This window comes from Engraulis encrasicolus, chromosome 12 (assembly GCF_034702125.1).
Source record: "Engraulis encrasicolus isolate BLACKSEA-1 chromosome 12, IST_EnEncr_1.0, whole genome shotgun sequence".
NCBI classification, from domain to species: domain Eukaryota; kingdom Metazoa; phylum Chordata; class Actinopteri; order Clupeiformes; family Engraulidae; genus Engraulis; species Engraulis encrasicolus.
Window position 1 is genome coordinate 11,936,474 of NC_085868.1, and position 22,950 is coordinate 11,959,423.

General features: G+C 42.0%; 1 protein-coding gene across 3 annotated transcripts; it reads right to left on the reverse strand.

Moving 5' to 3' along the window:
* LOC134459334 (spindlin-Z) lies at positions 1-22,554 on the reverse strand. 3 transcript variants are annotated; one of them, XM_063211657.1, is made up of 7 exons: positions 22,294-22,554; positions 13,377-13,816; positions 12,802-12,850; positions 10,152-10,383; positions 9,698-9,716; positions 7,266-7,499; positions 1-4,093 (listed from the first exon to the last, which is right to left on the reverse strand). In XM_063211657.1, exons 2-7 carry the CDS (start codon positions 13,426-13,428, stop codon positions 3,894-3,896), a joined length of 786 nt encoding a protein of 261 aa, XP_063067727.1. In that variant the 5' UTR covers positions 13,429-13,816; positions 22,294-22,554; the 3' UTR covers positions 1-3,893. The 3 variants fall into 3 exon arrangements, with proteins under 3 accessions (XP_063067727.1, XP_063067725.1, XP_063067726.1); XM_063211655.1 differs by lacking the exon at positions 9,698-9,716 and having other exon boundaries at positions 10,133-10,383; XM_063211656.1 differs by lacking the exon at positions 9,698-9,716 and having other exon boundaries at positions 10,133-10,383; positions 22,189-22,554.
* Between the last annotated feature and the right edge of the window lie 396 nt (positions 22,555-22,950).

Genomic DNA, 22,950 nt, shown 5'->3' on the forward strand with positions numbered 1-22,950 from the left:
TAATAAAACAGCATTTTATTTGCAAAAACATGAGTACACAATGTCACATAACGTTTTTATTTTTTAATGTTATAAGGATAGACTTACATAATAATTATAAAAATTACTTACAGAATTAAGTAAGTTTTTTAAAATGTGTTTATACCTCTAAATGCAAATAAAATGGGAGTATCTACATGTTTTGAAAACGACGACAAAAAAAAGAAAATGGTCCAATAGAAGCTATATAGCTAGCTCGAAGAGAGAAGCAACTATACATGTATCTCTGACCATCAAATTGCACTGTTTTTTACAATGTATTCAAAGAACAGCATCTCAAAGGGACCATATGCATTATACTGTAATACGCTTCACACAATCATTATTGTAAATGAAACCTTAACATCCCTAGTTAATTATCCACTTTATGCTTATTGTTTGTGAAAATGTACACTGTTTAATCCGATATGTCATTAGAAGGACTCAATAACATACGCACACCCATGCATACACCCTTCATATAAGATCTGAATACACAGTTTTCATTCTTCGATTCTCTCTACACACCCATCATCACATAAGGCTGTTCTTAATCTTTTAAGATGATTTTTTCGTTATGGCACTGGTAAAAGGATACATACATATAAATAACTCGTATTTTTGTGTAGAGTTGGAGCAGTGTGTAAAAGATATGATCCCTCAAATGCTGTGTTAACACTGGAACCCCATTCCTCTGTTGGCACTCTACATGACAGACACACCAGTGCATTTGATTCTATAGCGCATAGTACAAAACAAAATAAAAAATACTTCTGTTATTGTTTTTTTTTCTTTCTCTTTTGAAAGAAATTGCAAACAAATAATAAAAAGGGACCTTCCACAATTAGCAATACAACATAAAAAATCTGATTTCCTTTTTCTCGGGAACAGGTAACTGAAATGGAGACAAAAAACACATGCATCACACTAAACTTACATTTACACAGCTTCTACTCATGCAAAAAAGAAGGGTCTAGAATTAGGTTTTTTCTCTTTCAATTTTTTTGTCTTGAATCTTTCCACGTCGAACCCACATCAAAAACACAGTACGATACTACAGTAGGTAAATGTAAAAGGCCAGTCCACAGAAGGAGTCTCTTTTCTCTCTTTTTTTCCCCCAAATTATTTGCACTGAATGTGTTCTCTGAATAAGGACAGATGGTGTTTAACTGGGAATAGGACTGACGCCTATTGGCTGAAGACACTGCATATTCAGTACAGAAAACCATGATGGGCAGCAATGATTTAACACACACAGGGCAGACAAACACACACTGCTGCTGCTTCATTTCTCCACAGAGGGAGGCCTCACTCTGAAGCGGACCCTGTGAAGACTGCTGCCTGCCTGACTGACTGGATGAACAGCGTAGCAAGGACCAGCTCTGACCACGCTTAGTTCTCCTTTTCAGCTCAAAAAAGTAACTGATAGGTTTTTTCATGCTGTTTCCAAACGTTCCAAATTAGTCTTTTTTGTTTGTTTCGTCAGGCAATCTGCCAACTTTTTTAGAAACTGCAGTCTCAGGTTCAGCTCACAGTAGGCCTCCTTGACAGCAGAGAGCTACATCGGGCCTAGAGTGGGTTGTCTCAAACAGTAATAAGAGCTAATAAAATATCATGGGTGAGAGATACAATAACAAAAATTAAAACAAACAAACAAAAAAAGAAGACTTCAAAGTGTGCCAAAAACATCTTAGTTCTGCTTTGTTACACGTTAAGAATAACATGGTTTGTGTTTGCTGGTGCAGCAAAAAAAGAAAGATGAAATCACAACAGCAGGGCACTGTGAGAGAGGGCACCTTGTGGTGTGCATGAAGTGCAGAGTCACAGAGAAGGTGGACTGGGCTGGGCTGGGCGGGCAGGCGGGCAGTACAATATGTGCACCAGGAGCTGAACACTACTCTGTGAGGTAATGAGGAACATCTGGGACTTTTCCTTCGGTGTGTGTGTGTGCTGGTGTTTGTGTGTGTGTGCGTGCGCTGTGTGTATGTGTGTGTGCGCTGTGTGTGTGTGTATGTGCGCTGTGTGTGTGTGTGCGCTGTGTGTGTGTGTGCGCTCTGTGTGTGTGTGCGCTCTGTGTGTGTGTGCGCGCGCGCTGTGTGTGTGTGTGTGCGCGCTCTCTGTGTGTGTGTGTGTGTACGTTGAGACTCTGCTGGGTAGCTCGAAGAAAAATTGTAACATTCCAAAGAGGCCCTGGCCATCCACAGAGCTCACTAATGTCTGTTGGAGGAGTGGGAAAAAAAAAAGCTAAATGGTTGAGGATGAATGTAGATGTAGCGTTAAATAACTGACCATACACAAGGACACAATAGCATGAGGCACGGCTGTTTAGGCGCAAATTGAGGCAAAATGGACAGTTAAGAAGGCTTTTCAAACAAATGCCTAAAACGGAGGAAACAGGAGGATCAGAGTCCCAAATACTTGCCTTTTAAATGGTGGTCAGCTAAGTCACATGACCATGGTCTGAAATGACAAACTACGTACACAGGTTTTTGGTGGTTTGAATACTACTGGAAGGTATGAGTAACAGTTTGAGATGATGAAAACAAACCTTTTAATTTAGTAAAGACAAAATATACCTAATGGTAATGTAAAAACATGTTTTTAAAGGCAAACAATGTGCATGAATCATGACTTTTATAAAAAAAACCTATACAAATAATCATTGTGCTACTTACATGATTGTTACCGATTTAAATTATTTTTCTCTCCATGGATGAAATGGTAAAGGGGTTTTTAAGAGACATAAAAACCAACTGAGAGACATAAAATATGCATTCAATTTGAATTTCCAAAAGCATTTAAAGTGGCCAATTTGGATTAAATAACAAAAATAAAACAGAGTGAGTAGCATCAACTTTTCAAGTGCTCCAATTCTACCTCTTACAGAGATAACATTGACATTAGTGCTTAAGACAAAAACTGCCATTCATCAAGCTGCTTTCGGCATAGAATTGTAGGTCGGCAACTTTTGAGTACACCAGAACAGTGAGTAGTCTGCTCAACGCTCAGATGGACAAAGAGGTTTTAAAAAAGAAAAACTTTATGAATGAAAAACAGACCAGTGCTGGGATGATTTGCAGTCTGTATATCACAAAAAAATGAAACAAAACAAGAACAAAGGCAACAAAAAAACAAAAAAACTAAACATACAATGATAAATAACTGTTTTCAAATCTCTGATAAAGAGTGACTGGGTAATGCGAGTCAGAACACCATGGAAACCAGGTGGATGTGAGGCCACACCCCTGACAACGGTTGCCGGTAGTGCTTTAGTCAGTCATTGGCCAGATTTTACCCAATGAGAAACAAAGACAAAGAGTGGACTCTTAATTACACAGAGTGCAAAGTCTCATCAGGCATGAGATCTCCTTTTCTCTCTCCTCCTCCTTCTCTCCATTATTTCCTTAATAAGTCATTAAGCTGCGAGATCCCCTTCGTTAAGGTTTGCTCAAGGTTACACGGCCTTGAGAAGAGCTCAGTTCCTTCAGCTTTGTGTTCCTCTGAGACAGCTGAGTGTCGTGCTACACAGAGCTCTCCCTCCATTTCTGCCTCTCCTGCGTCTGCTCCCAAAACAATCAGCTGCTCAACTTAGTGGCAATCTAAAAAGGCTCCAGCACAGCGCTCCATCGCCATCTCTTGATAAGGATGTCACAATGAAACGCTTCACAAAAAAAGTTTGGCAAAAGGTTGATGGATTTTCTTGTTTTTTTCATCTTCTGTTGTTTTTTGTTGTTCTTGTTATGAAAAGTCATCTCCCATCTCCACGACAAATGGAACACAATAGACCTCCTCTCCGAAGACATTGCGTCACTCCTTACATCCATCCGCCCTTCCATCCATCCATCCATCCAGGCCCATAATTCTGTCCAGCCAGCCTAGGAGGTCTTTACCAGGTCGTAAACGTAAATGTGAAAGTCGTCATCGAACTTGATAAAGTAGACGGAGGGCTTGGCCTCGACCTGGTGGATGACCATGCCAGTCCGTTTGGAGCCATCCTCCTTGGCGTACTCCACCTGCTTCCCCACCAGGCTGTCCACCACCTCGCCTGGCTCGCGCTCCGCCGGCGGGGAGTCGTCTGGAGGGGGAGAAGGAGGGAGGGAGGAGAGGGAGGGGAGACGGAGGAAGTGAGGGAGGAAGTGAGGGAGGAAGGGAGGGAGGTCGACAGGAGAGAATATCGTTACACTTGGAAAAGGTCAGAGCACAATACTAGTGAAAGACATGCACACATCCATCCATCCACACAACAAAACATCCAAATACGTACAAACATCTGGGTGCTGGACTTAAAGGGACACTGTGCAGGAAATGGTCAAAAAAGGTACTGCAACTATGCTGCTCATTGAAACTGGACTGCCTATTGCCAAATTTCATCTTTACATGAAAGTTTACTAAGTAATAAACAAATATTTTCTAGTATGGTCTAAAAATGGCTATTTTTGGAAATTCAAAATGGCGGACCATGGAGAAGATCCCCCTTTTCATGTATGTCATAATGAATACTTAGAAGTTGATGGTGTTGGTAAGTATTCATGAAAAAGGTAACATTAGTGAATGGGCAAAGACCCAAAAGATTATGAATAAAATATACAGACAGCTGAAAAAGGGAATAGTAGTAAAACTTAAGTTGTTTGTTGGAATCGTTATTTTATCAGAGTGACAACCAAGTGACCAAAAAAAAAGCACTAATCTATCTTCAAGGAGTATCTGCGGTGTCCTGTCCACGAGACTTATCTGTAGAGCGACCGAAGATGTCAAGTATTTGGTATTGCTCCAAGACCAGGATGTAAGCCATTATCAGCACACATAAACTTATCCAAAGGCTCTGCAGATTGTTGGTGTGCAGTGGGGATTATTGGTGTGCAGTGGTGAAGATCCCAGCTTCAAAAATCTATTTAGTAGCGTGTCTTGTATCTGCTTGTGCAGTGTTTATGCCCTGGTTCAAGAAATGCAGGCATGAAAACGGGTCAGGGGTGAAAAAGGTGAGAAAGGTGCGGCGTGGCGCGGGGCGGCGCGTGTGCTGCAGCGGTGCGCACACGTGTGGTGTGCAGTGGCGTTTTTGGGTGATAGTGTTGTATAAGAGTCATACTAGGGGGGTCTGGGGGCATGGTCTCCCATGGGAGAAAATTTAGCTAAAACCGTCTTTAAATTATGAATTTTGAGCATACTGTAGCGACCCAGGGACAGTGAACATAAGAAGAACTGTCAACCGCCTTCGTTACTTCATGATTGTCATGCTGTCATGTCTGATGAGGGGGGCAGACAGACAGACAGACAGACAGACAGACAGGCAGGCAGGCAGGCAGGCAGGCAGACAGACAGACAGACAGACAGACAGACAGACAGACAGACAGACAGATAGATAGATAGATAGATAGATAGATAGATAGATAGATAGAATGGGTTTTGGTTCTCAGGCTTTTTTAAAAATAAATTCCCCCTTGACCTCATCAAAACCCTGCCAATGCCCCCCTTAAAAATAAAATAGACTAATGCCCCCCAATGGCAACTAAGCACCCCCTCCTCTCAACACTATCCAATGTCCACTCAACGCTTGCCTGGTTGTGATCTCGTTTGAACAGTTAATCATCATATTTCACACAACTTGTAATACAAAAAATCTTTGACACAGTTTGGATAAACTACTGAAATTTGTGTCCATTCACCTAGTATATCTGTTTCCCTATTAAAAAATAATAGGAAAGCTCCAACTTTGACCGTGAAAAAAAACTGTTTGACCGTGTTCCACTAGATTTTTAATATGTAATTTAGATGTAGGCTACCAAGGGATTACAAAAAACTTGGCATGATTCCTAAACAATTTGTCCCGTGTCAAACGATTGACTAAGTTAGGCTTCGCTCTTTCTCCCTCTCTCTCTCTCTCGTGCGTGCTATAAGAAGCCGCAGCATTCGAAGCAGGTTGGATGCCTCGCGTAGATATGCGCTTCTTCCCCGGCCGTAGCGCATACTATTTCGCCATTCCGTAGCGCACAGACCCGTTAAAATAGCCGTCAGGAAAACGTGCCGTAAGCCTACCCAAGCTTTCATTAAGGGAGCTCTTTTGAGAATAAATACTTTTTCACGTGGGCAGGGCAAATGCGGTTTCAAATTATTAGGAAAACAGCTTAACTTCTGTGGCTAACTACATCCACTCCCTTCTCATCGAAATGCTTGCGTCTGTTCTCATAACAAGAATCATGATCTCAAATAGCTACCTCTCGGGAAACGTGTAGACTATCTGTGACAGATCGTTTGGACATTTTCTTATAATCAGAGATGTTCTAGAACTAAAAAGAAAGATATTTCATACAACCACGCCAGCCCCGCAGACCAAAGCTTCACCTGTTTAAAACGCTTTCAAATATAAGTATGAAGGGCGGGACTTAGATTGAGCTCGTTCACGTTATTGGCTGTGCCGACAGCAACAAATGCTGTGATTGGTCAAACGTCATTGTCAGTTGTGGAAAGTTTTCTGCGGTAGAGCGCTACACAATGATACAGTAACTTGGCGCTACACTTTTCTCCTCGCTCGACACCCCACTCCCCCCCCCCCTAAAATTTTCTCCTCGGATCTACACGATTCACAGAAATGACCCATTTTGATTTCAAAACGGCGAAATTCGCCGAAAGGTGAGGGATTTTCATGCCTGGAAATGGGTGTACCAAACGAGAAAGGATTTTTTAAAACTGTCTGAAGCTTGGAATATCACTTGTTGGAATGCTTGTGACAAGTACTTGTTTTGGTTCCATTAGGTTGAATGGGTTAACTGAAAAAAAGAGACTGAATACAGACTAGTCACCCTTGACAACTGTTTCCAGGTATGATAAATATAGTTTGTTGCCAAGCATCAGTGTGAAAGTGCACCTTTACTAAACGGAAAGCTACTGTAAGTATACGCGTGTAAGAATATAATCGGAACGATTACTCCTCTTACATTTCAGCACAATTTCAATACAAGTTAAGAATACCGGTAACTTCATTAAACCTGAATCGTTTGAAACAACATACTGTTATACTGGAATGTAGCACAGAAACGTCCATCAATAAATTCTACTTTTCACTGTCAGTACTTAAAGCAGGATTAAGCATAATCTTCACTAAATAATAAAAACACACAGAAACAAATACAAACACATACACACACTTGAGTTCAGGCATGATAAACAATTCAGCTTATTAAGACTCAAACAAGCACATGCACACCCACACACGCCAAATACAGTGGAGTAAAGCTAGAAAAGACACTCACTAGAGTCGGGCATGATGCGCAGGTCCCCGTCCTTGTAGTCGTCGAGCAGCTGGTACATGTAGAGCACGGGGTCCTTCTCGTAGGTGATGTAGAACCAGGTGTTCATGATGGGGGCGCGGGCCAGCACCATGCCCCGCCACTCGTCCTTGGAGCCCTCCTCCGTCTCAAACATGTGCTCCACCGCCTTGCCGATCATCGTGTCCGCCAGGTGCGCGTCGCTGATGCGCGACGAGGCTACAAGGATGCCAGGGACAACAGAAAACAGAAAACAGAATCATGTGAAAAATGACAGTAAAAACATAAGACTATGCACTCAATAGCTACCCACACTGTGCATTCCCCTTTTTTAAAAAAAAAATCCTGGATCCGGATCGTGATCCACCAAAATGTAATCAGTTGTGCTGCTGGTGAGCTGTAAGCAACAAAGAGAAGGATGGAGCACAGTGACTGGAGCTCGCAGTGTTCTTCATTTGGGGCACAACAAGACCAAACCTTCACTGCAACACTGTGACTTCATTTGAATCAATTATACAGCGATGAGGTGCACTTTTATTAACCAGAGAAAAAGACTACACCAAAGAGGGTAGATTAATAAAGATGATTCAAACCCCTCCTTCTTCTCTTTTTGAGGTGTTTGCACAAGAATTGCGCTACCGCCATCTACAGCACTAAGGGGACTCCATTTATTCTCAACCTCAAGACTCAGAGGGTCTCCTAACCGAAGGTCTCCTAAAGGGGCGTTCACCCGACATCACATGGATACCGGAAAAGAACTAGATTGAAGTATCTCTCTCCATAAGACCTCTGACTAAACTACAAAGGGGAAGTACAGTGAAGACACAAACATTTGGAACTGGGGGAAGAACAACACCTTGAATGGTACTGCCCACATTCTCCTGTCCAATGTGTTCTAGGCACAACACTGGCCAAGTTTTCATGTAGTTTCTTAATAGAGCTTGAAAGTGACGTCACTTCCCCCGATTTCATGTGACCTCAACAGCGTTTTTAGCCGAAAATCGTAGCATGTAACCCAATGGCGGTATTAAAATGATATTTCGATCCCCTTCAAGTTGTGCCACAAGCTCCACATCTGTTGTTTCTGAATTTTTGTTTAATTTTTCGTAGGAAGCCCCACAGTTTTTAGAAAGCTGTGTTTCTTCACATTTTTCATGCAGACGGCCTCGGAACAAAACATTGATGCTTCTGCATGAATAATCTTTATCTAGCCTCTTAAACAGCATATTTGGAGCCCAGCGCATATAATGACTGTGATCGGAAGATATTTACTCGCTACCATGTTGTTAGATGGTCAGCTTAGGTACCGTGAAATGCGGAACTAAGGGGCGGGACTTTCAAGCTCAATAGGAGAAAGCAAGACAACACAGGTGCTACTGAGAGAAGCCACAGTCTAAAGTGCATTTTAGACACACTGGTTTGCTATGTTTCAAGCCGTCTTCATAGGCTTGTAAAGTGGCTTGTGGACAAACAACAGGGTTTTCCAGTCTTTCTCATGGATATCCGTGACGCAAAAATGAGGCGTCTCTGATTGGCTCCCACCTCCTGCTCTGTGTGTATCTGAGAGTAGCAACCAGCTGATAGCTAGGTTAAGCTAGGCTAGGTTTCGTGCCACCAGCCGTCGCTTGTTTTGAAAACAAGCGGAAAAAAGATTGCTCGATATGTTTCTAGAAAAATGGACCGACATAAACCCACGTAGGCAACCCCGTTTTTCAGTGTGACGTAACACATACAGGCTCTTCATGATTCGCTCCTAGCTCTGTACAGTCTTTGAATATTGGGAGAAACAGCATGGGGAGGTGACACACCACTAGGAAGCCTTGCATGTGTGTGTCACTGGGGGTGACCGCCCATATTTCAAAAGGAGCGAGTAAAAACGTTTTTATTGGAAGTTGATCTTTAAGCCTACTGCCGTTTAAAGTGATACTGTCCCATTTTTGGAAATCAGCTCATAGGACTCAATGTTAACTGCTAGCATAGAGGTAAAATTTGCACTGCCATATCAAGAGAACAGTTGAAAGTACAGGGAAAAAGGTAAAACCCTATTATTTAACTCAAGGGGAGGTGTAAAATAAGCTCATTTCCAAAAATGGGACAGTATCACTTTAATGCTTGGTGTGTCGCTACTGTGTTTTGGATTAGAGGAGCTTCATGAGCCAGAGCAGAACGACCTTGTTGACCGACTGCCTCAGCCTGTTTGGAAGCACCTCCAGGTGCAATCTAGCCTCCATCTCAACACATGCGGTAGTTTCGCTAGCTTCATCAGCCAAATAGACTTACTGCCTGACTCGCCCAGCCTGTAAAGGTACGCCTTCTTATGAACTCAAACCGTCATTTTGACATCTCGTGCAGTTCCAGTTACTACCTTTTACTGAGCAGAACAATCATAAGAGAAGAGCTGTGGTTGACCAACTCACCCAGCCTGTCGGGGAGCACCTCCAGGGGAAACCCAGTAAACCAGATTATAGTGCCGTGTTTCTCAAACTTTTCCTGCCATTCCCCCCTTCAGAGGAAGGGTGTCTGTCTGCGCCCCCCTCGAGCAAAATGGTTACGAAAATACAAATAAATAGGCCTTCGTAAAGTTTATTAGAGCCTAATATACACGTATATGGCCTATGATGTTCTCTAAATACAAGTGAATAAATTAATGAATATATTGTGATTGCCATTAAGTCAACACATTCACTTTACAAAGCAGAAAAGTATTAAAAAAGAATAACCTTCTGACTTCACGCGCCCCACCTCCAATACCGCCGCGCCCCCCTAGGGGGGCTTCCGCCCCACTTTGGGAAACACTGTTATAGCAAGACCCTGCACCCTGCAGATTAGAATAACCTCGTGACCGCACTCACCCAGCCTGTCGGGAAGCACCTCCAGGCCCTGCACGCGCTCGTCCTTGTGCAGCTCCAGGCCGTAGACACAGTCGAAGCCGTCGTACTTGATCAGGTAGAGCGAGGGGTTGACGGGCACCTGGTCCAGCACCGTGCCCTTCCACTGCGACGCCGTGCTGCCCTCCTTCCAGATGTGCTGGATGCGGCAGCCCACGATGTTCCGCCGAGGCTGCGACACCGGCTTGCTGGGGCCCAGGGTGGCCTTGTGTTTTCTAAGACCAAAGACATCAGAATATGATTACTTGTTCGAACAATTACAATTATTTCTAAAAAAATATATATATTTGAAACAAGGATGATTTTTTTTTTTTACAATATAGTGCATTATCTATGGAACGCCACGGCTGTGGCATCGGTTTACTGGGGTCCAGGTTGGCCTTGTGTTTTCTAAGGCCAGCGACATAGGAAAGAATTCATTATTAGTTTTCTGGACAATTAAAACTATTGCAATTTTCAGTAGTGAATTTGAATCTCTAAGATATATCAGCTGATGGTAAATGATGAGTAATCAAGATAGGAGAGACCAATTACTTGAAGTCACCCGTGTTGGACAGAAATTTCTGAGCAAGGTTTGAGCTACCTCTGCGTGTTTGCATGCACTATGAAACAAAACAATGCAACTGTTGCCTTGGCTCCACACAACGGCTTGGTGGGCCCAATGCTAGCCTGGTGTTTCCTGCCAGCAAAAATAATTCATTGATCACCAGTATGTAATGAGCACCAGGTGATTTGCCTGAGAAGAGAAATCGACTGATTCAAAATGATCAATATTTCATTACCTATGGTCAATTTACAGTCGGTCACAGTCATGTTATCATTATTCGGATTCAGAGAAGGACACCATTACCCAGGTGACTGAGGTGAAAGTTTAGGTTGGGTTAGATGGACAGAAGGAATAACAATGATTAAAAAAAAAAAACACCATGGACATTGGCCACCCAAGGTCAGTCTGACCCACTGTGTCCAACTGTCTCGTGTTCAATAACAGCTCCTCTGCAGGATAAGCGCTTATATTGCGTCAGCTAAAACACAGTCCAGCTCCTTAGCTTAGGCAAGCATAGCAATAACAGCAGCTTGTGGGTGAATATGATGCCTCTATGTATGTGTACATCAATATGTATGCGCAGCGTTTCGTAAGACCTAAAATGTTCTTGCAGAACACACTGCTCCATACACTAATTCTCCACTGGTGGTATATTGTTCAATACAAGGACAACAGGCGTAAAAGTTACAAGGACAACCTGTAGTAAAAATGATGGCATCATACTGCATGTTGTCAGTGTCCTTTCTTGTTGCCATAGTGTGTGTACAGTAGGGCTGTAACGATACACTCAACTCACGATTTGGTTCGTATCACAATTTTTGACCTACGGTTCGATACACCCCACGATTTATGAAATGTATCTCCACTGAAGTTTGGAAACACTATCACATCAAATCATAAGGTTGTTTTCTGGACTAATGGGTAATACAAATTTGAAAGGGCGTATCACGATACTGCCTCCTTGTATCACGATACAGTATCGTGACTCTGTGTATCACGATTTCTCGGTTCGATACAATATCGTTACAGCCCTAGTGTACAGTATAACACTGCCTGAGCCTGGCCATAAAACCAGCCCCTTCCAATATACTACATTCCACACTAAGGGCTTGGCTGTACTGTATTGAGGAACACTGTTTTCCTGAAGGTGGACTGTTGAAGTTCAAAGTGATTGGATCTGTCACAACCACTGACTTCTGTGCGTGACGTATGCAACCAGCCTAGCTTTAAGACTACCAATGTATTTCAAATTAAAACTAGCTCAAAAAGTCTACATCATTGCTAATGAGCAGTCTCTGTGCATTGATGGTCAGGTTAAGATATGACAATAGTCAACTGAATCAAACCCTGGTCACCACTGTAGAAAGATAATGCTCTACAGCCAGCCAGCCAGACCTCCAGTGCTTCAACAATGGAATTTTGACAGACATTTTACATTACATTTGTAGTTTTTACTTTTCATATGGTCCAATAAAATAACATAAAACTGCAAAAACAAAAACAAACATTCCAAACATTGATCATTTATATTTATGCGGAAAAATGTCACCAAGCATGCATTTTATGTTTGGCAGCTGTACTGTATTACTAAGTAATCTTACCAATTAATAACAAATGCTGTACCGTGGAACTGCTATGACATATCAACTGTACTGTGGAACTGCTGTGACATTTCCATAATGCTTTATTACAGTAGAGTACTTAATCCCCATTCATTTCTGTTGGGATAAAAAGATTGATGTAATATTGCAGCTATAAACAAATTGCAATAAAGCAACACCCTGCAGAGGGCTGTCAGTGCCGCTACGTGTGGGTTGGTACCCGGTTTTATGTTATTAAATATGACATAAAACAATAAAAGTCTTTCTGAAGATTCGAGGAGTGATTTTTTCCCCCTCTTTCAAAGAACGTTTGCTTTCCCTACACCTAATACAGTCTTCATTTTTCCCCCGCAATTTCCTGAGCACTTTGGGAATGTTCCACATCACCGGAAGCAATAAAATTCCACTGATATTCAAATCCTACTCTGTGATTTTTTTTTTACATGAAGGTATGCATGATCGTGATTGAGGAGAGAAATACTTACTTGTGCGAGTTCTTTTTCTTCATCATATTTGCAGACACACCTGCGTGGCCTTCAGGAGCGCAGCCAAAAGAAGCGGGGGAGAAAAAAAAAGAAGCAAAACCACAAATTAAACCGTCATAAGAGAACACTTCGCAGCAAGCTACACTTGAAAGCCATTATGGCAACATCACACTGTGGAAGAGGTGGTAGTAGTGTTGTGCCATATATCGATTTTATATTGCGATATCAATATTGCTGTTAAAAGACATCAGACTTCATAATGTCAAGCTCAAACAATTTTTTTGTCATTTGCCTATACTGCCAAAAGGTAGACTAAGCTTTGTGCAATACATTCTCCTCCAATTGAGCCATTGCTAGCACAGAGCAGACATGCTACCCAACACCCATGCAGAACACCACTGCGTGTTTCTCTATGGCCCTCCACTCACACTGCTGAAGGGAGGGGAATATTGTGAATTGTTCAGCACAATTATTTGTCTTAAAAAGAAATATTGTCTAAAAAAATAGTGATATCAATATTGCCTGAAATAATCATGATATTGATTTTTCTCATAATCGAGCCACCCTAGTAGTACCTGCATCAGCTCGGGATCTCTGCGCCGCGCTCTTCCCAAATGGGGTCTTCATTCATCTGGCTTAGGGGTGCAGCCAAGCTGCCAGACTAGGGTGAAAAAACAACTGGTGCTCCTTTTTTGGTGGGCACACGGCTTTACTGAGAAAACCTCTGCTCTGTGACGACGACGACTCTCCAGAACTGTGTCCACCAAAAAAAGCCCCACGACACAAAAGGCGTGATTACAACTCCTAGGGTACGGTCCAGTCGGATCCAGTCGAGCAAAACAAAAACCAGGCAGATGGTGGAAATGGGGGTTCAGCGCTGATCACACATCCGGTGAGGTGACTTGTTGGGGGGGGAATTCCTGGGCAGGAGGGCCACCACTGCCGCCCCACCCCTCTTACTCACAGCCGTGTGGGGGAACACCTCACGGGGAGCTCGGGTTGCTACACCTAAAGCCTGGGAGGAGAGAAGAGAAGAGGGCGACAACAGTGCATCAGAGAATAGAAGACAGAAAAGAACAGCCTTTATTGTCAGTACAAAGAGATTTGAAGCCTTCCTTAGAGCTGTGCAAGCTCAGAAAAGTAATGCTGATAGCCTTTCCCTCACTGAGGGATGGAGAGATCTCTCTCTCGCTCTCTGTCTCCTCCTCTCTCTAATTAAAGATAAACTATATAGCACTTCTTAACTGTTGTCACATACACACATATACCAATGAGTACATACAAACCAAATTTCTCAAGGTGCCTTTGTGTATAAAAGCTTTGGAAAGAAAAATAACTTCTGGAAATGGATTCCATGGCAACAGTCCATCGAGTAAGATTTGTGTGTATGAGAGAGAGAGAGAGAGAGAGAGAGAGAGAGAGAGAGAGAGAGAGAGAGAGAGAGAGAGAGAGAGAGAGAGAGAGAGAGAGAGAGAGAGCAAAAGAGTGATTTTGAGAGGGTGAGAATGAGGGCAAAAATGAAAAGTTAATTTGAAATCTAATTCATCTGAAGCAGACTAAAAGATTACTACCACTAATCAACCATTGCGCCAATACACAAACACATCCAAAAGCTTTCATGTCATCAACCCCAGGAAGGTTTAAAATGCTGATGTGATCCTCATTATGAGTTTCCAGAGGTTCCGATACAAGTTAATGCCTTTAACCCTTTCATGCAGACCCTCTGTTGAAAGCTTGTTACCAAAATGGTAATGACCAACGCATCATCTGTTACTGAGAACACTCTTGGTAATGCCATACCAATGTTATGTTGTTGAGCTTTTTTTCACCAAATAGTAAGTTGGATTGCCAGCGATCTCATCTGCACCAAAGGGCTAAACCTATTTCAAAGGAATTGCTCAGAAAAAAAAACCAAGGCACCAAGTTATCACCATGATGATGACATTTGTTATATTACACTGCAGTGATGCCAGTATCTGAGATGAGAAGGATGACTCTCAAACATACTTAATGTCGGATATTAAGTTCGGTTGAGGCTCTGCTAAAGGCATTTGAATATACTCACACTGCATCACAACATCGTCACTGTGTCACAGTTTGTAGCTGTGGTGGCTTTCGAGGTTTGCCATCATATAACTTAACTGGCCCCTTTTTCTCTGCCTCACTTGGAAATCAGATCCCAAGGCAGGCGTCAACATGAAGGGTACATTATTTACCGCCACACTGATCCATAATATATTGACTGAGGTGATGTGCTACAAAAACGACAGAGAGAGAGAGAGAGAGAGCAACCTGCCAATCACAATCATTGCGGGCATATGGCGTCATCCATTACGGTGCCTGTCAGAGGAGATGTAAAAGACCATCTGCTACAGGATGCTACACTAGCAGGATTTTAGGATGTATTCAGTCAGACAAGATCGGTAGTGGGTGAACTCAGACGGGGTTTGCTCCCATAAGGATACACAAAACAGGGTCCTGTCTGGTTCAGAATACAGTGTTAAGATACCCCAATTACAGAAAGTATGTCTTATGTTGGGTGAAGAGAATACCCTCTCCTCGCCAATTTCACTAACGAGGAAAGCATTTTTTTTTGTTCAGATGGCTTTGTTTTTGCATCATGTAGACAAGCCTTTACTTTGGAGGTGGGCACATCAGTCTACCTTTCAAACCTAGCACTGAATCCGTGACGTGTAAGAATCCCCTGACACAAATGCCTTCAGTTTGGTTCAGTTTCAACACAGAGCATCAAAAAAGTAACCAGGGTCTCAATTTCTTTAGATAGAATGTAGGACACTAAAATGGCTGGCCATTTGTTTTTAGCTTTAGCTCACCTTTTCATAAAATGTCCAGATGTTACGTAGTGCGATGTGGACACACGGCATGGGCTGAATTTGTTAATATGGCGGGACATTAAAAAACATCAGTTAAACAGATTGACCACATGAATCAGATCAGTGTCATCATCAACATCTGGTCCAGGTATCTGAGTCAGTATATTGGACCCGTTTCAGCACCAAAACAGTTTATCTTCAGCTACAGCCACCCTGTTATATCATGGTGGTGGCTACATTTTAAGCAGTACAAGAACATTTCTTGGAGGAAAAGTCAGCTGTACTAAAATTCTGCCATGATAAAAAATAAAATTGTTTCACTTAACATGAATGGCAGCGCAAACACATTTACAAGCCAACCATATATTGTAATATTGTATTGTGGAGAATCTATGTTCAAATTTCTTTTGTTGTCCAAAACACTGTAATCGCAAAGACTTTATGTGGAACTGTAAATCAACAGACATGCATTTGGAACAGGCATGTAATTATATCTCATGTTATCATGACTAAGCAGTAACCACCCTCATTCTCATCTCCATTTTCATCCAGATCATCATCATCATCCTCCGCATTATCCTCATCATCATCAGCATCATTCTAAGCATCCTCATAATCCGCATCATCATCATCCTCCTCAGCAGCATCATCATCATCATCCCTGGGGAGCTACCGTACCACCCTGTGGTTGAGTTCTTTAACAGTTCACCTCCACAACCCATTCAAATTCTACAGACTTTTGAACCAGTTCATTCAGCCAACAAGTTCCTGACTCTAGAGTTCCCCTACTCTACTATGGCATAAGTAAACAGGTTTTAAGTCATCTTCCAATGAATATTGTAAGGCAAGAAAATAAAGGTAAGAGAAACAGAAGGACCTTCAGTTGTCAAATCTAAAGCAGTGTATTCTTAATATGTCAAAAACAGTGTTAAGAATTTAACATTTGTTGAGAATACAGAGAAGCGTTAGATTTCACCTGACAATATTCCCAGGATGGTTAAGTCCCTCCCCCTAGTCTTGGAGCTCCCTGTTTTGTCTTTCCTCTTTTGTTTCTTTAGTCTTTGTTTTGAAAACTGTCAGGGCAAAGATTAGCAGAAGAATGAACATGGCGGTGCAGTATATTTATGATCTAAGCCAGTGGTTCTCAAACTTTTTCCATCATTCCCCCCTTCAGAGGGTCTGAATACTTCCGAGCACCCCCCCACTCCCAAGCAACAGCATTACTCGTGCAGACTGATTTTGCGATCACTGCGCAGAATCAAAGGAAAGGTGACTGGTGGAATTTAAACAAAGAGGGACTGCAGTCGAATGCAGATGTGTGTTCATTTCCTATACTATTCAAATTCATGACAATTAATAATATAATGTTGGTGAGGGTTTTAAACTTATTGGCGAGACAGGAAATAATTTCCTTGGGGGGAAAAACCCCAAAATCAGATGTCACACGCCCCCCCTGAGATGCCTCCGTGCCCCCCCAGGGGGGCTTATGCCCCACTTTGAGAAACACTGATCTAAGCCATTCAGGAGGTGGCTGTGGCATGACACATTTGATCTTCTTTAGTTATCTTTGGTTAAAGTGTGGGGTGCTCAGCAATCTATAAAAGCTTAACAATCACCCTAGGCCTAATGATGTAGAACAATACAAGGCCAGTGTTGGGAAAACTTTGAATATATGGATGTCCCCAATCTAGGTCCTAGGATATTTAATTTGTTGACTGAGCGAGCTGAGACTGAGCTGAGCTGCCAGCGCAGGTCACTAAATTATAGGACACATTTGTACGTACACCATGATTAAGGTAACAATACCTTATTGCGACATTGGGAAAACATCTCAATAAGCTACATTTAACTTACCTTTCAGATATTGTTTTTAAAGACGTGGCTGTTTAGACAGATAAAACATGTCCACTAAAATCAGTGGCAATGGGACTTCAGAGCAGAAAGAGGAAAACTCATTCAATGGGACAAAAGAATGAAATCTGATGCCGTACACCTAGGGCAGTGTCAGAGTTACACCATACTAACACACAAGTAAGTAGCCTATGATGTAAAGCTGTCTGGCTGGCTATTCCACGTTTTATCTCACAGAGGCCTCACCAACTTAAGTACAGAAGTATAATCTACAAATGTTTGAAAGTTGGGGGTGCACAGTGCACAATAGCAATAATGAAGGTGCTAGACAGATGCTAGTACATAGTGTGAGAGAGTGGTCTGCACCACTGGGGATATGGTCCAAAAACCGTACATCATTGTTTAACATGGCAACGGGTAAAATAAATCCTCTACTACGTAGTGGGATCTTCCTCACTCTCTCAGGTTAGGGGATTAAGGCTTGCTTTAGCTATTCACACTGAAGTGGAAAGATAATCTCATATGTCTCATCAAGTAACTTGGTCAATAATGAGACTCAAAATTGGGGAAATATCTCAAAACCCCACATTTTCCATATAAATGCATAAATGTGAGTTTTGCTTGCTGTGTTGCTATGCCAATTTGGTAGTCCAATCATTGTTGATTATTATAGTATATCATCATTTGACTACGGTAGTTTGTTCTGTGCACAACTACCCATTTAAATAATCAAGTCAGTGCTCTGTAGATTGGGTCACAGTGCACACATTTGGATTTCAATTAATTAAATACAATCAATTTGGCTAACTGCCCTGAACGGTATACCTTTACACACATACCTCTATTTTGCGGAAAAGAACACAATGTCTCTGTGGTGCACCCACTGACCTCAGCGAGATGGCCTACTTGCCCAAATAAAACCACAGGTACTGCTCTCTCCAACACATCACAAACGTAGCCATTCAGTGCAGGTAGGACTTCAAATACACCCTGCTAATTTTTAGGCCCCATTTCCAAATAAATACTAAGTACTTAAATCTGTCCATAGGAAGTACTACGAAGAAATGAAAGCTGCAAACAGACCCGTGCAAACAACACACCTAACAATAATTAGCTTATTAGCTGATATTAATGTGCATCCATTCAAGATGCTATCGCGTGAGTCATGACTGACATTCAGACACCTTAACCTTGAATTAGACTTTCATACCTATTGTGGATAGGTAGAAAGCAACATTTACGCCACAGCACAAGGCAGAGTAGTCATTCATACAAGTATTGTGTCTGTATTTGAGTGTTTGTATGCGTTTCAGCTTTCAAGTCTATTAGCAAAAGTAATGTTACGATGAATAGATGAATGGAGATTTTTTTTTCCTCACATAGTTCAACTTCATAATGCACACTGAACCATAGCAGGGTGAGGACATGTTGATGTTATGTCTCGTTAAAACAGAGATACATTTAGGCAAATTATGTTCCTTTTCAAATGGCCTGCTTTGGTTGATGTTTCTAAAACATACTAACATGCTATTGCATTTCATGATGTACTGAATTTTGTAGAGTTGAGAACTCCAGACATATCAAAATACATTTTTGGGCCTTTAAGAATCCAACATCTAGGGTAACTAACTAACAAAACATAATCCTACAAATGGACACCAGCAGCAACTATACATTTCAGAAGATTATGCACATCCCATCTGAGTGCAAATGAAATAGCCATAAAACTACCAGAAGTATTTTGGCCGTGTGCCCAGGGTGGTCAAATAAACAGAACCAGAAAACCCTGTCAATCATGCAACGGCCAGCCACAGCTTAATGCACATTCTATAGAACCCAGGCTTGAAGAATTCAGTGGAAACAATGTCTTTTTCCTCTTTTCCGTTCCCTTGACAACAAGTGGAGGTCAGAAGAATAGACGTGGTCTACCCTCAGCTGTTCTCAAGGAGATGGTTGTATCACAAGGTTGAATTCCTGTGTGGGCTATACTTCTACTCAAGGGACGTGTGCTCAGTTAGGAGGACTACTGGTACACTTTTTTGGATAACGTGGAGGTGTCACAGGAAGTTGAAACTAAAACTGATGACACACACACCCAGGCGAGAAAAGATTACAACTTATTTGCACATGGTATGTGCAATGTACCCCTCTGTACTCAAGCTCACATTTTATTTTTACTGTACACTGCATCTACATGATTAGCACAAATGTACAGTGGAAAGGAAAGAAAAAGCAGCGTATTGACACCTACACTAGCAGTTCAAAACCAAGTCACTGGTAGCCAGTGGGAACGCTTTAAAAATATCTAATCATTCATGCAAATAAGTGACGTGATAAATGCACACCAAAGCAAAGCAGTGAAGAGACATGATTCGAGTAAATTACATGAGCACACACTGGAATATCTTCCAGTCTTGCATTAAGCTGAACTGTAAAAACTGCCATTAATCTAAATAAAATGTTCTATATGTGTTCAGGCAGAGAACCAATGTGTCCATGCAATATGAAAACAAATCCAAGCTAGCTCGGCGATCTCACTCTTATGACTTAACATTAAAGGGGTTCGTTCATTGAGGCTTCGTAAAACGTGCCATTGATCAGAGTAATCAGACTGATCAGAGTAACTCTCAAGTCATGTTGAAGTTATGGTGCTCCTTTAATTTACGTCATCATGAGGCTGTACATGGGTGATGCAGTAACTCTGGGCTTTGGTTTCATACTACAATACCCAATACAGTACAAATACAAGGGGTTCATCCCTAAATTTGCTGAGCTCCATGTTCCCTGGGTCCTAAGTTCCCTGGTCAGTTTTTAAAAATCAATGGGGTTAAGGGGTGGGTTTTGGTCCAGGCACAGTTAAACATTGTCTCAGGTGGTCACACAGAAATTGCCCTGCATAATGTGACACTTTCAAACTAGGGAAAACAGCCAACCCGGGAACAGTACCCAGGCAAAACAGGTACGTACCCTATTACAGAACCAATTTGTCTAATTTCACCCTGCAATAAGGTTCATTTACTAACAATTGAGGAATAAGGAATTTAATATAAGAATCCACTTAAAGCATGCTTCGCACAGCCACCTGAAAACCAAATATCTACTGAAACTGAAGTCAAGGAAACAAAACCACTGGTGAAACCACACTAACCAACCTTGGGGCCCCTTATACCAACTGTTCAATGCACCAACGTGGTGTCTTTTAGACGTTATAATCAAAATAAAAGTCCATCACTCATCACAAGACACAACATTGCCAACCTTCTTCACAGATGTCGCTCTACTAATGTGCAGGCCAGACACGTAGGGCTATTCAATATTTGTTAGAAATGAATGTATGCCACTGTTTCATAATGGTAAACATACGGCATGGTGAAAACGGATTGGAGGAGCATGTTTTTGTTGTAGAATCAAAGACTCTTTCAGCTCCTCAAACCAACACTGCTGTGATAAGAGTCAAAGCAAAAATGATAATACTCCCACCAATGGCATGTGTGTGAGCAGACAGCAATGAGGTCATCATTGCCGAAGACAAAACAGCTAAAATGGTCAAACTATGTTTTTCCACCAATAACCAAACATAGCATAGCTGGCGTGGGTGCTCAGGTGCTTGCGGAGGGGGCGCCAGAAAATGTACCACAGACTGTCATGACATACAAATGAAGTGGCTGTCGGCGCGCGGCACCACCGCCCCCCTCTAACAAAAAAATGATGCCATGTTGCAAAAACATGCTAACCGTCAGCCAGCCGGTTTTGTAGTACAGCGCCAATCAATTTTAAGAAACCAGACGAGACGTGACAGGATGCAATTTGACCTTTGGCTGTAATGTCATGGTTGCAACATTAGCTATTCAACGGACAGTGGTGCTCACCTTAAATTTCAAATTGGCGAGGACATTCAACAATGCAGTACCTACGCTCAGCTGGACGGATTTTGTTACAGCCCAGGCTGAAATCCAGACGGGAAAACGTTATTGACCTAGCTAGCAAACTAGCTTTAAGCCCCTCCATTAAAAACGCAGGAGAATTGCCAAGAAACGACAGCCACCCTGACACACAACCTTGTTATTAAAAAAATATACACTGATCTATGCCTTGATAGGTGCATGTTATTCAAAACTGGCTCACTCCCATTTAAACAATTGTTTTGACAGGAAAAAAAACTACAAAGCAGCTCACTAGCTGACATTCTGCTCATAGGAGGATGTTGTTGCTGTTGATGTTTCATGATTAAAGTAATGTTAACGATACCTAAACAAATATGATAACTGCAAATGGCAACAATCACTAAATGTTAATGTCATCTTTCTATTTGTAAAATTACAAAATCTATCCAGGATTGCAAGGCTGGTTGACCTAATTGTTTACACATTGAATCCATACTAGTATCATAACGCAATACAAGGCGATTCAGAATGAAAACAATACCTGGCTAGCAAACTGGCTACCTTACAGTATTTGATGCAATGCAAGATAAATACCATCTGCATTAGCTTGCTACATAGCATAGCAACCTCCATGGTACATTAGCTACGCTGGCAGCAGCGGCAATGTCAGCCATGTTGCTTCACTATTATTTACAATCCCCGCAGCAGAGGAGAGAGCAGTGAAACCGTGCAGCCGAACAAAGGAGGGACTGTACTCAGTCTGACAAGAAACACATTTTCAAATGAAAACAAAATGCCTGAAAACAGCCTCCTTTCACCTCGCTTTGATGTCCAGTCGCGCGCGTACTTTCACACACAACTCATTTGTCTCGTGCTCCCCGAGGTAGACTGCTTTTGGAACCTTTGTGGATTTGCGTGCTTACCCGCGTGAGTGTAAATTTACAACAGGCAAAGGTGAATATTTCGCTCTCGCTTTCCTCAGTCTCCCCAAGCAGCCTCCGTTTGATAGGAGCAGTCAACCCCGATTCTACGGCCGAGCCTTCCCCTCCCCTTCTTTCTGCCAAAAAGTGCTCCAGACTCAGATACCGTCAGTGTTGTGAATGGCTTCTTCCTGCCACATAGTGAGAAGTTATGCATCCCCCATCTTTTCTTTTCTCAACTGGACTAGAACGAACAGGTTTGCGCTTGCGCAGGCACTGCGACAGGAGTCCCTCTGAACAGAATATCTAGCTAGAAATTGTATCTCAAAGATTTTATGAACCAAAAATGGATGAAGTAGCCTATGTTTTGAGTTCTCTCTGTTAATACTGTCAAGGGAGTCGAGCACTCGTGGGGTCTCCCTGGGCCCTTGCCAGCATTGTGAAATAAATAAATGTAAAAATAATAATAATAACTATCCATGCAAAACAGTATTGTTTATTTGATCTAAAATATATGTGCAAGTCTCCAGACACAATTTTTAGCCATGATATGGGATTGCGCAGGCAATAGCTTAGCCTAAGTGACCACACACAGGCAAACTAATGTAAAAATATATCATGATCATTATTAAAGGCTAATTGAAAATATTGAGGACCACA

Excerpts from the sequence above, each read along its gene's own strand:
- LOC134459334 (XM_063211657.1), bottom strand. The coding sequence starts at position 13,428 with ATGAAGACCCCATTTGGGAAGAGCGCGGCGCAGAGATCCCGAGCTGAT. Across the intron at positions 10,384-12,801 it reads AAGAAAAAGAACTCGCACAA|AAAACACAAGGCCACCCTGG; the intron begins GTAAGTATTTCT and ends CTTTGGTCTTAG. Across the intron at positions 4,094-7,265 it reads GCGCATCATGCCCGACTCTA|ACGACTCCCCGCCGGCGGAG; the intron begins GTGAGTGTCTTT and ends CTCCCCCTCCAG.